The sequence below is a fragment of the Equus quagga genome, chromosome 14 (genome assembly GCF_021613505.1).
Source record: "Equus quagga isolate Etosha38 chromosome 14, UCLA_HA_Equagga_1.0, whole genome shotgun sequence".
Lineage (NCBI taxonomy): Eukaryota > Metazoa > Chordata > Mammalia > Perissodactyla > Equidae > Equus > Equus quagga.
In genome coordinates, this window is record NC_060280.1 from 80,740,406 (window position 1) to 80,756,594 (window position 16,189).

Genomic DNA, 16,189 nt, shown 5'->3' on the forward strand with positions numbered 1-16,189 from the left:
TGTATCTCTGGGCTCCTCAGCGGGCATCTTCTAGTTCTTCTTCCATCTCTTTCCCTTGCTATCTCCTTCTTTTCTAAATCGTCCTGGCCCGAGTTTCATTTCCCTGGCCTACTTAGATTCCTATCAAGAGAAACGACAGGTGTCATTCACCATGGCCCGCTCTTTCAACAAGCTCAGTTTGACCTGCTTTAGAGAGATTTGTGCTAAGGAGAGAAGTTATGTGTGTGCGTGTTCCTATAGCAAATTAAGTAGAACATCTATATCCTGAACCAAAAATTGACTGTTAACTCGGTGTCTAAGGAAAGCCAAATTTCTAGTCCTGGAGCAACTCGTGCCTTGGAAACGGAAAACATGTGGATGGTTATTAGATCTCAGGGCACCGCGGGGTTTTCATAAAGCGCTCTGAGTTCCATTAAGATTCCTCACTTGGCATTTCTGAGGCACAGAGGACCTCTTCTGCCAACTTACAAATTCATTTAAAATTTGTGCTTTTCCCCTGAAAAATTCTAATAACTAAAAGAGCCAATAACAATATCATAATTAATGATTATCTCTATTATAAGATAGAGCTTATTCTTTTGCAGGACTGACCTCAATTTAGGTGACATTCTGAGTGCAGTATTTCTGCAGCTCTGTTAATCACCATCCACACACCAGGAGTGGGGAACTCCCCTCTGCTTTCAACTAACGATAATCCAATCACAAAGCTCCAGCTCCCGGGGCACTCACGGCTCACTTACTTCGGGATATGAGATCACCCAGGTAGCCGCTTTGTTGTTTTTGAGGGGTAAAAAAAACCTGTCTGAACAGAAATTAAGAAGGAATTAAAATGAGAAAAAGAGAAAAAGAAGTGAGAAGAAAGAAGAAGAATTGGAAGAGAGGGTAAAATGTCTATTCCAACAATATCTTCTTCTAAAGCTGTTTATGAGAAAAAGAGGATTGGGGAACTCAGATTCCAGCTCTATTAAACTCCATCCCAGGTCCCTCTCCTCAGACCCATGCAGGCCTGAGAACATCAATCCTATCACCACAAACTAGCCCCTGGGAAAAGGAATCCTCCTGGCTGTGTGCCATCCGGCTCCTATAAACTGTTAACCGTGGTAATGAACCAATCCCAGAGACATATTAATAATGACATGAAGAGGCACATTTACTGTTGATTGTTGAGATGGTGGCAGATTTATTGCCAGCTTGCCAGGAGGGAGGGCTTGGCCCAGCAATGGTGCAATTAAAAACAAATTGAACACAGGGACAAAGAATCAATAATCTAACAGGGCAACTTTTAGTTTGCAAAATACAAATATAAGTTAATTGACCTGAACACAGTTGCTAACTGGTCATTAATGTCTGCTTGCTGGCCAATCAGAGCACGTCATTCACCCCATTCTGTTGATTGCAGCAGGCTGAGTGCATGCCCTTCCAGCTCTGCCTGCCAGGGTTGCCCTCTGGGGCATCTTGTTTGGGGCTGATTTCCAACGCCACTAGAGGAAAGTGGTCATGTCATGTCTTTCCCCAGAAGCTGTAAATTATGGAATTTTTTGGAAAGGTTTCGTTAAGAACTTCTATATGCAAGAGAAGTGTTTTCAGTGCCTACGGTGTACAGCAATCTAGCCTATGCACGGGGAGACAAAGGTGAAAAATCCAAGGTGGATGCTGCCTTTGTGGTCTCCAATAACCTCTCATTTAGGACATGGTGTTATCATTTTTATGTATTAGTAACTTTAATAAAAATTTATTAAAGGGCTACCTATATGGTTATGCCCATTCAGACTGTATTCACTAAACTGTGCTCCTATGAAAAATTATGGAGCCAATTCTGGCGTTTGCCTTCAAGAAAATTATAATCTAGGGGAGAAAAAGAGTTAGACCCACCAATCGCTGAAATATGGAATGAAAAGTTACAGGGATCATAAGGAAGTGCAGGCAAAGTGGTATTGAAATTCCAAAGAAAGACTTCAGATATGGGGATTTATCAGCTCTAAAAATGTGCTCTCCAATATGACAGCCACTAGCCCGTGTGGCTATTTTTAATTTAATTAATTAAAATTAAATAATGCTAAAAACTCAGTTCCTCAGTCATACCAGCATCACAAGCTCTCAGTAGCCAAATGAGGCTAACGACTACCATGTTGGACAGTGCAGATATGGAACATTTCCATCATCACAGAAAGACCTACAGGGTAGCATGGCTCTCAAAGGTAAAAGGTCCATGGGATAGCGCTGCTCTCAATGGTGTGTAGAATTTGGATGTCCAGAGAAAAGGATATTCAACTCAGGTGGATTGTGTGAGAAATGGCAAAGAATGCAGGACATCGGAGTAGGGGCGGTGAGAGGACAAGTTTGGCTAAGTTATGTGTAGGATATAAAAATGGGATAACAGAAAGTAAGAGTGGAAAAGTAGGTTTGGCCCTGAATTGTTCAGCACTTGGAAACATGATCTAAGAAGTTTGGACTTGACTTTATTGTCAATAGGGAGACATTAAAATTCTGAGTAGGGGGAAGTGACAGGATCAGATGTGTGCATCAGGAATATTTAGACGAGTGGAGTGTTCAAGTGAGTTATAAGGAGCAGGGACTGAGGATTGGGCAGCAAGTAGGAGGTGACAGTGAAAAGTCACTGGACAGTAAGATTCTGCACTTTGATGACAGTGGTTGTGGGAACAGAAAGGAAGAGAATGACTTTATTGGACATGACAGCTGCTTCCATGGAGAAGAAAAAGAGAAAGAAAAGTCAAAGCTGAAGCCAAGGTTTTATACAAAGGTGGTGAGTCCACAAAGAGACATGTAAATTAAAAGAGGAGGAACAGGTTTTGGAGTGAAGAAGATGAATTCAGTGTGGGACATGTGAAGATACCCATGGCATACCCAAGTTGAGGAGTTCAGGAAAGAATCAGAAATAAGAGACTGGCACTAGTGAAGAAATTAAGGACTGGAAGTGTAGCTTTAGGAGTCAATGATAGTAACTGCAAGAAGGAAGTTCTAATTATGAGGATAAATAAAATAGAAGGAGAAGGGCCCGGCCCCGTGGCCAAGTGGTTAAGTTCACGCGCTCTGCTTCAGCTGCTCAGGGTTTCGCTGGTTCGGATCCTGGGTGAGGATATGGGACCGCTCGTCAGCCCACGCTGAGGTGGCATCCCACATGCCACAACTAGAAGGATCCACAACTAAAAAATATACAACTATGTACTGGGGAGATTTGGGGAGGAAAAAAAAGCAGAAAAAACAATAGGAGAAAAAGGGTTTAAGGAGGACAGATCCCGACTGCAGAGATATTAGACTGAAAGGCTTGAAACAGAGAGAAGCTGGCAAGGAAATCATGCGTATTGTAAGTGACCTGGGGTGTCAGTCTGGCCTGCTAGTGTAAAAGGGATGGAATCAAGAGGAAGTTCCACGTAGGTGTTAAGTGCAGTATTCCACTATAGACTGCGCAGAGCTCAAAGCACAGCTCTGTACTTATCAGCTGGTGACCTAAGGCACGTTTCTCAGCCTCTCTGAGTCTCAGTTTCCTCATTCAAAAAATTAGGAAAATGCACCCCACCTTCTGAGGTTAACCGGAAAACAGAACCAGACAGTGTCTATAAAAAGACTGCTAGCCACGGCTTATAATGACTAAAAACAAAGCCTTGCCTGCTTTCCTTGTAATTATTGTACTTCATTTCTATTGCCTTTCAATTTCTTTACCTATAGAGGAGAATTATTGGTGAGAGAATAGTCAACGGCTTTTTAATACCTTTATGAGAAGCCAAAATAGAAGTACAAAGGATAGTTATTGTCACCAAGACACTGAGTTTGAGGTAAAACTTGTCAGCTCAAGGCTCAAAACCAGGTTTCAGACTCTGCAAATATGTGCACCCATGCTACATACGGGAAAGTATCACAACTCTGAACCGCAGACCACCCTGACGCCAAGCTGTGACTAAGTAATCTTGTGGGTGCTGAAGGCTGAAATCGGATGTGGGATCCTGACGATATCGGGGTCATGATGGACATTAATCTATTGGGAAAATTTATGAACATTCACTAATTTACCCTTCTAAAGTGTGATTGCTTCCCCTGCTCACAGCAACAGGAAAGATGTCTTTGTATTTACTTGAGCTATTGACAGACTAGACTCTTAGGAAATAAGCTGAGATCACCATGCAAATCATGTAAAACATAACAGGCATTTCATTGTCCCTTCCATCTCCATATCAGTGATGATTTTGAGAACAGAATTTATGACTGTTCCGTTTATTTAATTCTGTTGCAAATAAGGCAGATGACAGCTCCAAGCCCCGCCACTTCTCTTTCTGGCTACTGGACATATCACCAAACCAGGTGCCAGGACTGGCAGCACCGTCTTGCATCATGTGGAAGAGTCTCTCTCTGCCTTTTCCTCTAAACAAGCCCACACACTTTCAGCACCAGGACTCTCAACTGGATCTGTCGCCCTCTTGGCAGACAGGGCCAAAACGTCTTCAGCCCTGACAATGTGTTCATCCAAGGTCACATTTTGCTTCGGTCTCATTCACCTTAGAAAATTCCAACTCTTCCTGTTCTGTAATTAAAAGATTATACGTGTTACAGGAGAAATCGAGCATATATCCCCCACATCTAGAGGGAGCTGAAACTACATATTTGATGTAAGGTGGGGTGGAATTCCAGAAGCCACAAAAGAGATAGCCATGAAACCCGTGAAAACTGTGTGTGCATGCCTGTGTGACTGTGTGTGAGTATGTGTGTGTGTTAAGATCTTGGCTTCTAAGCAGAGCAGAACAAAGCCTCATATTTCTCCTCACAATAATGGGAGTAGATAATTGATAAAAGGAGAAATATCCCTTTTTATAAAATGTGCTTTGGACTGTGTTGTCACCAACTACACATGATGTCATGAAAGGTGTTGCAACTGAGGAGATTCAGCGGAGGTGAACATCAATTCTATTCTGGCTACGTGATGTGTCAAATTCAGATAACGGCTGAGTAACACAGTCTGAGGGAAGGCATAGGATTGTTTTGAGGAATAGGATGGGGCCTCCTTCCAGCCATGAGGCAGGAGAACCAGGTCAGGCATGGAGGGAGCTGGCCTGGGGACATCCTTTTTGGGAAGGAGGACTCTTGACACACCCTCCTTTATTGAGTGCAGAGGGCGACAACTTCATTCCTGATTCCTTCTAAGCTGTAGCTGCCTTCGTAGTTTACTCGGTCCTTAAATTAAGAATGTTAGTATATATAACACTGTTTGATGTGGGGTACCAACTGTCAGAGTGGAACAGGATAGAGGTGGTGTCTTTCTTTTTCACTCTCTTCAACCAAAGAGCAAGCCACTGCCAACGTGGGTGAGCAATGCTCAGAGTCACCACTAAATACTGGGGTTAGGAAGCAGACCTCAAATCCCAGGGCTCTGAAGAAAATACGGATAAGAAAGAGAATAAGAGCCAACCTTCTGATTGCCCTATCTGTGGGTGAAGGCAGAGAAGACGTGGAGGACAGAGACACCAGGATGCAAAAAATCCTCCAGAGAAATTACATTAACAAACAATAAAATGCAACAGCTAGAAAGGACTTCCTTACGTGTCAGTCCAACCCTTCCTTTTCAAAACCAAGGAAATGAAGCCCAGAGAAGTTCTGACACCTATTTTGCACTGTGGACCCTTTGGCCTGTGTCCACATACATAGAATTTGTAGCCTAAAGACCCCTTTTCAGAATCTTATTTTCAAATAATAAGAATAATATACATAGGATTAAGGTATGCAAGTGTGTACCTAAAGAAAATCAATTACACTCAATTTTATTCTTCACCCCAGGATAAGAAGCCAGGAAGGGGACTTCCCAAAGACATAGGCCTGGCTGTCAGAGGCACAGCTCAGGCTGGGGAGTGAGTGTTTTGATGCCCAGCCTTGTTCTTTTCCACTTTTCCACCCTGCCTCTGTGAAGAGCAAGTGTGATTATAATTTAAAATAGAGGCTGAATAAATTAAATTTATTTCAGGTTGACTGCCTGCCTTTCTTTAGGCCCACAATTACACATGTTAATTTAAATGACTGTAATATTTGGGAGAAGAGGGGAAAAATAGCAGAAAAAAGAGGTTAGTTACAACGGAAGTGTTGAAATCGGCAGGTCCTTGGCAAACCTGCAGCCTTTGGGCACGGCTGCAGCCCTGGCCCTGCGGGAGACCTCCTCCCTCTGTCCCGCTGAGAGGCCCCGGCCCCACCAGCACCCACCCCACCTCAGCAATTGCCTCTTTAGTCCCCACCTTTCTCCGTAGCACCTCAGAACGTCTGTATTTTTCTCACAAGCAGTAACATTTACCTGTCCTTTTCTCAGCTATGAGTGAGCAAGCCAGCATGTGAAAAAAATACTGAACCTGGAATAAAAACACCTGGCGTGAAGTGGCGCTTTGGCGCTTAGGAGCTAGTGTAACTTGGACAGATCGCTTTGACTCTGAATCTCCACCATGCAGTGACTCTCTGTTCTGTAGCCAGGGCTTTTGTGAAGAGTAATCAAAAGAGATAAGGCATGTAAAGTATTTGTATTTTGATAGCTTTTCTCTAGAGACAAGTCTAGTGAAGGGAATTTAAAGCATTTAGTAGCTCCATCGTCTTGGGACAAGTTTTTCATCTTTCTAAGCCTCAGTTTCGTTATTTGTGAATTTGATGTCAACTCTGTAGGCTTGGTGTGAGGATCAATGGAGACAAGGTTTATCCATCATGTGCCCCATGCAGGGGTCCGCTGGCACTCAGCAGAACCTGGGACCGGACTGCTTGGTAAATCAGACTTCCCAACCTGCTAAACTCAACTTTGGGAACCAACCAGTCTCACCTGAACTGACTCCAGGCTCAAAGACCCAAAATCTTTTGCAGACACAGAAGTTGCATAAGCTTCCTGTGGAGTCTCAGATGTGAGAAATTAACATAATTCGTTATTTCTAGTCCTTTGCATAAGATTGGGCTTAGCAAGAGAAGTTCATTCCATGGAAGGAAATATCAGCTAATAAACAGGTTTCTGAATTAGACAAGAGAGCAGGTAGAGAAGATCGCCATCAAAGGAGCAGAGATCCATCAGGTCTTCCTGCCTATCCATCCCTAAGAATGACAACAGCTACTTTGATGTGAGGATATCCACATAGTTTCAGAATGCTGAAGGGTTTGTGACAGTTAGAATGACAATTACATCCAGGATTCTCAAAGGGGCCAGAGATTTGGGTACTTACATAGGATAAAGAGATAACATTTACAATGTGTATTCCCGGAGGAATGAGCTAGTAGTAGATTAATTCTCTTCTCTGCCTTTCTCTCAGCCTCTCTACACCATTTATTGTAGCTTTGACTTCCCACTCCCGCTGCTAATTTTCTTTCTTGAGTCTTGTCCTCAATTTCTGCGGGTATATTGCAATATCAGCAGCAGAAAAATGGGGGGAGAAAAGAAAGGATAATTGGAAAATTGCCATGAGTCTAGATTGGAGAAATGACTCTAGACATGGTTGGCTGTGGAGGTGGTGGAGCATGCGGGAGAGATGCTGATCTTGGAGCCATTTGGCCAGGGTTCAAGAGCCAGCTCTGCTACCTACTCCAGGGGACCTGGTGGCCTCTTGACCTCCATGAGCTGCAGTTATCTAATTTGCAAAATGGAGATAACATCTCCGCACTGCAGCCTCCCAGGGCTTGTTGTGAGGGTCAAATGAGACAAAGATTGTGACTGGTGCCATAAAGTACTAATAAACGCATGGAAGTCATGTTATCCCTGTTGTAACATATCTCTTAGCTTGTCACATTGAAGACCCTCCTCCCCCCAGGGAACTGTTCCCCATTACTGCCCACTCCAAGTCATCTGGACAGTGTCTGACTCAATCCCCACCCCTATCTACTTGAAGGGGCCTTATGATCGCTGCCTTCATATGCCACGTCATTTGCTCTACCAATCTGTTCATTTTACAAACATTTGCTGAATGCCTAGTATGCCTCAGACAGTGTGCTATGTGCTGGGGATAGATATAAATAAATTGTGGTTCCTGCTGTTCTCCAGGAATAGCTAATCTCAGAAAACTTATCTACTCTCATGCTAGTAAACTCACGATGAATCTCAAATAGACCCCTTCTGGTCTCAAGCTACACCTGTTCCTTAGTTCCATAATATCTGTGTAATGTTTGTGTTTCTTTTATCCTTAAACCTAGCAAGCCTAACACTTTCCTTTCCTAGTGGCATAGAATCCTAACTCCACAACTACCAGTGAGGCCATCAACATTTCCCCAAACTCAAAAATGTGGATGATATCCTTTGAATTCTTCCTCTTTTGAGAGATTAGGATTACCCCTCTCAATTTCCCTCAGACAATATCTCTTGGAGGAACCTCCTCCATTTCTATAGGTAGACCTACAGCCTGCTCCAGTCACATATTTTGAGTGATAGAAGTAACTTATTGCCCATCCTTGTACCTCCAGCTTCTGTTCACTTCACCCCAACCTATACAGGGCAGCCAGATTGATTTTCCTGCCTACCCTGACTAATGTGACTCCACAGGGACACTTCTCCCTTGCTCTGGATTTCCTTTACACCTAGGGATATGGTCCAGGTCACACGATTGCCACACTCACACGGTGCCTTGAAATTATCGCATCAATGGCCAAGATGTACCTTGGGTATCAGTAATAATATTTTAATGAAAGCAGCTTCTTCTTTCAAAGAGAAGGACTTGGAAATTAATTCCATTAGCTACGTGGCAAAGGCCACCTATAAAATGGTAAAGGACAGCCTCCGAGGTTAGTAACAGGGCGTCTGTGAGTTCCTCACGCTGCAGGAACAGGGAGCAGCAAAGCGGGGACCCTGTGGGGTTGCTATCCCTTCTGCTAATGGCACTTGGGTGGCAGGGGTGATGAGATCCTAACATTCTCAAATGGACAGAAGACAAATAAAGTTTTTTTTTTTTTTTTTTTTAACAGACAAGTTGCAGCTCGGAAATTTTTTAGTTTTTCTCATTGCAAAATCAATATCCATCAGCAGTTGGAAATTAAAGGCAAGATTAGGCTTCAGTTTTCTACATGCTTTATTGTATTCCAAAAGCTTTCTACTCAGTCAGATAAATCTTCTTTAAGAGGATTAGGGAACTTTCATTATCTTTATCTAACCTGAACTAACACGAAGTCTGAAAAATTGATCTATAGCCTGGACAAAAGCCCATAGCTGCTGGGAAGAAGAGGACTCTTGGGCTTCTTTCTAATTGAGCAGGGAGGTCTCTGCTTCCACCCACTGGAAATTCACCTGGTCTCCAAAGAAAGGACAAGTCACCCCCTTGCTAACCAAGACAGAAGAGAACGTGGCCCCCTGAGCTGCTTCTTTCAACCTCTCAGCAAATGGAAAGACCAGTCAGCTAAGTGCTCCAAGAGAAGGTTCTCCCCTTGCACCTCCACTCTGCCTGGTCCTTTGCATCGGGTTTCCCAGGCCGCCTCAGATGCCCTGAGCTATCAGAGCTGCTTGGCCTGAAATGAGGAGCCTGTGAGGAACTGACATCTGGAATTAAAGACTCCACTGCTCTGAATCTTGCCTGTTCTCAGTCTCCTTCTGACCCAAAGGGATGAGGCCCTCAGGGAGACACCATTGGCTTCCATATCCAGCCCAAGGAATTGTTCCGAGTGCCTCATGAAGAATATGCTGAAGCTCTGCATTACTATCCCTTTATGGCCTATATTGACTTTGACACGCTTACGCAATCTGTCTTATTTCCTGAAAAGTGATAGCTTTGTTCTATGGGAGTCTGTCTCTGCACAGTGCCTGACAGTTCTTTTTAATTTCAGTGGGGCATTTCCTGAATTTTCAGATAACTTTGCTGTCAAGGCCATGAAGGTGCCATGGACATGCCACTTCCATTGCAGAGGATTTCAGCTCCTCTGGAACTAAGCCCAGGTGGCAGGCAGGGTAGTGAGAACTCACAATCCCTTGTCTTATGCACCCCCAGAAACTTACAACAGACATTCCAGCTGATCTCAGATGACTGATCCCACCTACCGCCTCCACCATCCTCTGAGGAGATGCATCAGACATGACAGTTGTCTTTATCTCCAGATGGTGGGCCGTCTTGTAGCTCCAAAGCAGTGATCATCACCCAGCCATACCCCTGGGTGGGACATGGATGGACAATGGAAATAGTAGAGTGTACTGGCGGCTGTTGTATCATAGGCTGATGTGGGCATCTGAAAGCAAGTGGGGATGAGAGAAGGGCTGGGAGGCTGAACCGAGGCAAGGCTTTCAGCAATATGGCAGCACCAGGGCCTGCTGGAGAACGGAAGCTGCAGCAGACAGATCTCTGGCCCAGCACATACCATTACAAGTGGGCCACAGAGCCGCTCTAGCCAAAAAAAAAAAAAAAAAAATGGCCATCCTGAATTGTACAAGTGACTGAAGCATGAGGGGATGCTAACTCCTACTCAAACTCTCCATGAAACCAACTAAAATGAGCAAGCTTATTTTTCTAGAAAGGCGGGAGTGAGGGAATCATATTAGCTAAGCAAGGATGCCATGCACACTTCACAAACTGAAAAAGAACTGTTGAATCTTCTGCAGATGGCGTCTGATAAAAGGCAGTTACTACAGACTTAATCCCACACAAGAACTCCTTCCCAGAGCTCAGTGTATGGCCCCAAGACATCAGTGTAGGAGACTTTGAGAAAGGCCCACCCAAGTCTCTTATCTGGTGGAGGAAGGCTGTGTCAATGGGGGATGGGAACTAGTCTGCTTAGCACTTCATTGCTACCACGAGGCAACACCTGACAGAAATTGCTTTGCATAGTGGTGGGGGGGGAGGGGTTAGTTGGGGGCAGTTCAAAATAAGTTCATTTGTATCGCTGCCTTGTTTTAAAATGGTTTTCAAATTTTCAGCATTGCTATCTGAATGTGTTTTTAATTCTTAATATTTGATATCTGAAATTTTGATATTTCTTCAGCCCTGTTTTTTTCCCACAAAGTAAAATTCAAATGAAAAACTATTAAGTACTAAGCCTGGGTTGTACTGACTCAGATTTTTTAAGGCAGACTGGCAGAGGATGTTAGGAAATTCCTCCCCCACTTTTTCTAATTATATAGATTTATTTCCAACATAGAGCTGGAGATATCATTTTGACTAATATCCCTCTTGATCTCAGCTCCACTGTGGGGCTAAGAAAGAGCGCAGAGACACAGCAGCAATGCCAACGAGGATCTGACTGAACAGCACTCGGAACCCCTTCCAACATACACAACCATCAACTATCCAAAAGCAGTCAGTCACATGATTTGACATCAATATTATTAACCTTTTACTATGAAATAAGCCTATGAAACATAATTAAAAGGCACAGAGAGTATTACCATATCTATCTTTTAATACATCTTGCCCCAATTCCAGAGTGCTATGTAACTTAAGAGAGCTCAGACAGCACATGCCAAACAACTTCTTGATAAGAACAGAAGAGCCAGACATACAATTGAGAAACTTTGTGAAGATATTCAGTACTTATCAAAAACCCAGCAGGTGGAAAGGAATCCAGGACACACACTCTATCTCTGAATTCTATAGAGAAAAATGTCTTTTTATGTCTTCATACATGAGTAGAAGCAAAGACCGAGATTATGCTTCCCGTCCACCGTTGACGGGAAGGCCAATGCCCAAATCTTAGCTGTCACTCACCTTGAACTATGAGGTGAACCCGGGAAGTTTTGGGGTGGTTGTCCGTCTGCACAGAGCAGGTGTATGGGCCCTCATCATATACATCCACGTTCTGGATCATGATGCTGTACTGGGTTGGTGTGTTGACCAAGATGATCACACGAGGGTCTATGGACCACTTGTCATTCCCGGCATATAGGATGGTGCTGCGGTTTAGCCAGGCCACTCGGGTGACTCGGTCATCTATGGTACACCTGTGAGTGAGGGGAAGGGGAGATGAGAGGGGATGGGGGAAGTAGGGGGAAGAAAGTAGCGGGAGTAGGGGAGGAGAGGGAAGGAGGAGGGGAACATTGAGGAAGGCAGGAGGGAAGAAAGAAGTGGGGAAGGAGGGAAAAAGAATATTGAGAGATTATATTATAAATGTGGTTGTTGTATTTCAAGGAGTAAATGAAACAACATAACCCAGTGCTAAAAGGAAACAATCAATTATTGATGAAACATCCTAAATATTGGGTAACAGTGGTCTGAATCATCCTGAAGAACTGATGATACAAAATCATTTCTATTTGACTTACGAATGTATTATGTGAATATCCTTGCTGTGTATTTGCTTTCCATCTTATTTTTTCCCCTAGGCTTATACAAAATTAGTTTATATTTCTTGAGTACATTTACCGCCTTGTGGGAGAAGTGGCCCAGGGGTATAGCAAAGAGAAAGTGGATCAGTAGTTCAAATAGGTCACAGATAATCTACAAAGCAAATACTTAACTTGTTGTTGGTAAAAAGTGAACATAATTACCTCCAGACCTCCCTGGTGTTGATAATCTCCTTGTGCCCCTAACCTGCCCAAAGCCTGCAAACTACAATCTGTAACGTGCTTTGGGGAAATCCACTTAGAAAGCCAATAATTACTTTTTATTGAGGTAGCATTGGTTTATAACATATAAATGTCATGTGTACATCATTGTATTTCAAATTCTGTATAGACTACATTGTGTTCACCACCAAAAGTCTAGTTTCCATCCATCACCACACCCATGTGCCCCTTTACCCCTTTCACCCTTCCCCTCTGACCCTTCCCTCTGGTAACCACCAATCTGTTATCTGTATCTCTAGGTTTGTTTGTTGTTGTTGTTTTACCTTCCATATATGAGTGAAATCATATAGTATTTGTCTTTCTCTGTCTGACTTATTTTGCTTGGTATAATACCCTCAACGTCCAGCCATGTGGTTTCAAATGACACGATTTTGTTTTTTTTATGGCTGAGTAGTATTCCATTATATATGTATATATACCACATCTTCTTTATCCCTTCATCCATTGATGGGCACTTAGGTTGCTTCCAAGTTCCAAGTCATGGCTATTGTGAATAATGCTGCAATGAACATAGGGATGCACATATCTTCTTGAATTAGTGTTTTTGTGTTCTTTGGATAAATATACAGATGTGGAATAGCTGGCTCTTATCGTAGTTTTATTTTTTATTTTTTGAGGAATATTTATATTATTTTCCATAGATGACACACCAGTTTACACTTCAGTGTACAAGAGATCCCTTTTCTCCACCGCCTCTCCAATACTTATTTCTTGTCTTTTTAATAATAACTATTCTGACAGGCATGGGGTGATATCTCATTAAGGTTTTGTTTTGCATTTCCCTAATAATTAGTGATATTGAACATATTTTCACGTGCCTGTTGTCCATCTGTATATCTGTATATTGTCTTTAAAAAAAGATCTGTTCATCTCTGGCCATTTTTTAATCAGGTTGTCTTTTGTTTTTGTTGAGTTGTATGAGTTCTTTATATATTCTAGATATTAACCCCTTATCAGATATATGATTTGAAATTATCTTCTCCCCATCAGTAGGTTGTCTTTTCATTTTGCTGGTATTGGAAAACTGGACAGCCACATGCAAAAGAATGAAAGTAGACCATTATCTTACACCATACACAAAAATTAACTTAAAATGGATAAAAGACTTGAATGTAAGACCTGAAACCATAAAACTCCTAAAAGAAAACACAGGCAGTACACTCTTTGACATTGGTCTTAGCAGTATCTTTTTGAATACCATGTCTACTCGGGCAAAGGAAACAAAAGAAAAAAATAAACAAATGAGGACTACATCAAACTAAAAAGCTTCTTCAAAGAAAGCCAACAATTTTTGAGTAAATTGTGGCTACCTCTAAGATGTCAGGAGAGGGAAAGAGAAAACAGTCAGGCAGAGTTCCTCCTTCCCTCCCCTCCCTAGGCCCTGTGAGAACAACGTGGCTGATGTCGCCTCTGTTGTCATGAAGATAGAGAGGCAAGCTCTACCGGTCATGCCTCTCACCTACCCTTCCCAACAACTGGAGGCTCTGGACAAAAAAAGAATTGGCTTTTTGGTGTGTATGACCTGCAGGCTATCAGGTTTAATGAAGAAATAATTGTGCCTGCTGGTCAGGAGGAAAATTTGCATTTGTGCCCCATGAACTTAGAATCTGTAATGGAAAATTGAGAGAAGGGAATCCTTTATAAATGTGAGTTTGCAATGAATGGCACGGTTAAAGGGGCCTAGGTGTGCCCCCTGACTACTCAACCCTCTAGTCAGAATCTGAGTTGCGATCTCTGGACAAAAGGGAAGGTGCAATTAGCAGCCAGGCTGCTTCCTGGATATCCATATGTCCAAGCAGAGAGGGTACGAGGTGTGCCTCCTGGGGAGGAAGAACGTGAGTCCGGGGGAGGAGACAGGGAAAAACACCGCCCTACTTCACCAACTCTGATCCCATTTTCACTGAGAGCAGAGAGAGATCCTTCCCATAGGGCCCAGGAGACAAGAAGATCGCCAAACACACTGACAACGGAGGAGAGAGGGCACACATTTTGGACATGCTCTTTTCCCTTGAAAGAAAGTGACCAGCCTGACACAGCCTGAACACTCAAGAGAACAGAATGATACTGGAGCACCAAAATGACAGCTTCTGTTCAAGGGGGACAGCACTCAGTCTAGCAAGGTACTCTCCCTGCTTGGTAGGAGGAATAAAAATAATATTAGCTTTCAATCAGAGAGGTCGTTCCTATGTACAGGCCCACCTGTCACTCAGCAGGTGTGGGTGGGCAGGAGGTAGGGGTGGGGTGATAAGTAGGTGCTTTCAAAGTATGGCAAGAAGAGATCTTCATAATTTTTTTTAATGTTTTTATTTTTTTTTTTAAAGATTGGCACCTGAGCTAACAACTGTTGCCAATTTTCTTCCCTTTTTTTTTTTTTTTCTGCTTTATCTCCCCAAATTCCCCCTATACACAGTTGTATATCCTAGCTGCAGGTCCTTCTAGTTGTGGGATGCGGGACGCCGCCTCAACGTGGCCTGATGAGCGGTGCCATGTCCACGCCCAGGGTCTGAACCCTGGGCCGCCGCAGTGGAGCGTGAGAACTTAATCACTTGGCCACGGAGCCGGCCCCTATAATTTTTAAAATGTAAGTTATAGTTGTAAAGGATGTTCTGTGGAGAATATTCACATTTTATAATTAAAATGTCAAAATATCCCTTTATATATACGTATATATACACAGATATATACGTTCAATGCAATTTAAATACCTTAGTGATTTGATACTCACGATATCTATTTCCAAAAATCATGAATAAGCTCTTATTACTCACAAAATGTGCATTGTTACTTTTTTAAACTTAAACTTGTTTCCATTGCCTTCTACAAGATTTTATCCTAATATAATGTTTTATACTTAAAAATCTTCTATTGATCAGCTATCATATTTATTTGCAACTATATATACAGATTGAAATTTAAATTTCTTTTATGTTTTGTGACCATAAAGCTCTGAGTAATAGTATTTTCTTTCAGAATGAGTTATCATTACAAGGATAATATAGACAAAACAATATAAATATACTGTACATGTTGTTAAGTAATAATTAAACATAAAATGTAAACTTTTACCGGAAATATAGCTCTTAATGGGATAGATGAAGCTTTTTTAAATTACATAGTAGACAAAGATCATTACTGATAGAATGAAATAAAGCTCAGGATGAATTCTATTCCTATTTTTGCTTTGAGAGAAACCTAATCACATAAGCAAGGAGATGCAAATATAAATCTTGTATAGCAATGTCACTCGATTCTTTGAACCTTTTCAAAGATATATGCCAAAAATCACATGGTAATATAGCTTCAAAAATTATTTTAATGATTGCACAGCTGACAATTCAATTAGTTTCTCCTTCAATTTCTTTTAAAGCAATGAATGAGAGAATACCTGATTTGCAAGGGGCTTTGTAACCCAGCATTAATTTCATCCAGTCTCTCCACATCTGGACAGGATGCTGCTAACGTTTGGCCAGGCCTCACCAAAGGACTGCTGAAGACCTGCTACTCTTTCACTTACAAGCATCTTGTTTAACCCAATACACTCAGGAAGGCCGGGAAATTGAAATACTGTTTATTTTAATATGCCAGATCACACTGCCCACTGTAGAAAACATCTCCTTCTCTGACTTCTAATTCCAAGATGGAGATGGCCCCAGCTTTGCCATGAACTTGTCACTGGTGACATAATGTGCTGTGGCC

At 42.4% G+C, this 16,189-nt stretch overlaps 1 protein-coding gene across 1 annotated transcript in view; it reads right to left on the bottom strand.

The window, feature by feature from the left end:
* Window positions 1–16,189, bottom strand: part of OPCML (opioid binding protein/cell adhesion molecule like) — a 453,264-nt gene that overhangs the window by 197,994 nt on the left and 239,081 nt on the right. The window contains exon 2 of the mRNA XM_046637504.1: window positions 11,637–11,869. Coding sequence (XP_046493460.1) covers window positions 11,637–11,869 — 233 coding nt within the window. The remainder of the gene's footprint in view (window positions 1–11,636; window positions 11,870–16,189) is intronic.